Source organism: Homarus americanus, unplaced genomic scaffold, assembly GCF_018991925.1.
Source record: "Homarus americanus isolate GMGI-L3 unplaced genomic scaffold, GMGI_Hamer_2.0 scaffold17210, whole genome shotgun sequence".
Classification (NCBI taxonomy): domain Eukaryota; kingdom Metazoa; phylum Arthropoda; class Malacostraca; order Decapoda; family Nephropidae; genus Homarus; species Homarus americanus.
The window spans coordinates 28,355-29,822 of record NW_024711412.1 but is presented as its reverse complement, the minus strand read 5'-3'; the positions used below and the strand labels follow the sequence as shown (position 1 = coordinate 29,822).

Sequence of the window (1,468 nt, the reverse complement as noted above, 5' to 3'; positions counted from 1 at the left end):
CAGACAGACACAGTATCATCCTCACCTCAGCAGTTAACTTTACACTTGACGGTTTATAAATAATTAAACTCTGTCCTGCAGTTGATTGTCAATTTGTTGCCGTTGGTGTGTTGTGTGTGTGTGTGTGTGTGTGTGTGTGTGTGTGTGTGTGTGTGTGTGTGTATATTCTGTCTATGCGTGAGTCTGTCTGTGGTGAAACTGGAGAGGATAATATTAACAGGAATTGTATCAAAAGTCGTCTGGTCATACTGAACAGGAATCAAGAACATTTAGACCAAAAGCTAAGAGATGATCAGGTAGGTCTTCAGAAAATCAAGAAGCTGCAGTGATTATATATTCGTAGTACATCACATAATACAACAGAGTGTGGAATTCAGAAAACTATTGATAATGGCATTTGTCGATTTTGAGAAAGCCTTCGATAGTGTCCATAGACCAACTATGTGGAGAATCTTACGGAACTATGGAATGCCAGGAAAATACATTCGTTTGATAGAAGAAATTCATAAGGGCAGCATATGTCGTGTGAGCGTTGATGGCCAACTTTTCCCAGAATTCAATGTCGAGAGTTGGGTGTTGCAGGGTAATGTTTTGTCTTCATTGCTGTTCGCTGCTGGACTTGTTGATTTCGTTTAAAAGAGACAGTGGGTGATAAGAGAGAAGGGATCAAATGGGGCAACAATAAATACCTCGCAGACTTGGATTATGCAAACGATGTAGTACTGATGAGCAGATCCATTCAGAATTTGCAAACTATTGTTAGCAGACTGGAGGAAAAGGGAAAAGGAGCTGGAGTAACGATTAATGTTAGAAAAACAGAGGTTATGAAAGCAGACCAAGAATTTGAAGGGAACATTGAGGTGCAGGACCAAATTATGGGAGAAGTTCCTGTTTTCAAGTATTTGGGGACACTCGTCAAAAATCAGGATCACTTGCAGATGAGTTTAGGACGGCATAAGAAGAGGTCATCAAGGTATGGGTATACTGGGCCAAGTGTGGAAGTCACATAGACTAGTCCATACCAAACTGAGATTATATACTTCACTGGTAAGACCCGTTTTGGTATACGGAAGTGAATCTTGGTATGATAATGACACTTTATCCAGAAGATTCCGAACATCTGAGAGTAAGGCATTGACAAGAATCTTGAACATAACATAGCGTGATCGTATTAGAATCGAGACGATAAGAGAAGTCACAAATGTTCCCAATATTAATGAATGGCTGATGAAGAACAGAAGGAGGTGGCTGGCACAGTTCTGCGTGTGCGTCCGGATAGAGTATAGAGAGGCAGTCGAGTGGAGAGTGGACGGAACGAGAAGAAGAGGAAGACCAAGGCCTATGTGGATCCCAACTATAAGAAGGGAGATGGGTGACGAGGTAACATAACCATGGAAAGGGCTCAACGAAATGGCTGGCGCTCGAGTATGTGGAGGTTTGTGTTTAATGGCGGTAACGAGGTAAACAG

At 41.8% G+C, this 1,468-nt stretch overlaps 1 protein-coding gene across 1 annotated transcript; it reads left to right on the top strand.

Moving 5' to 3' along the window:
* Positions 1-390: 390 nt before the first annotated feature.
* LOC121858151 lies at positions 391-973 on the top strand (the record flags this gene model as incomplete). Its single annotated transcript, XM_042354375.1, has 2 exons — positions 391-583; positions 697-973. Coding segments are annotated over exons 1-2 (470 nt in total), but the record flags the coding sequence as incomplete, so codon positions are not given.
* Between the last annotated feature and the right edge of the window lie 495 nt (positions 974-1,468).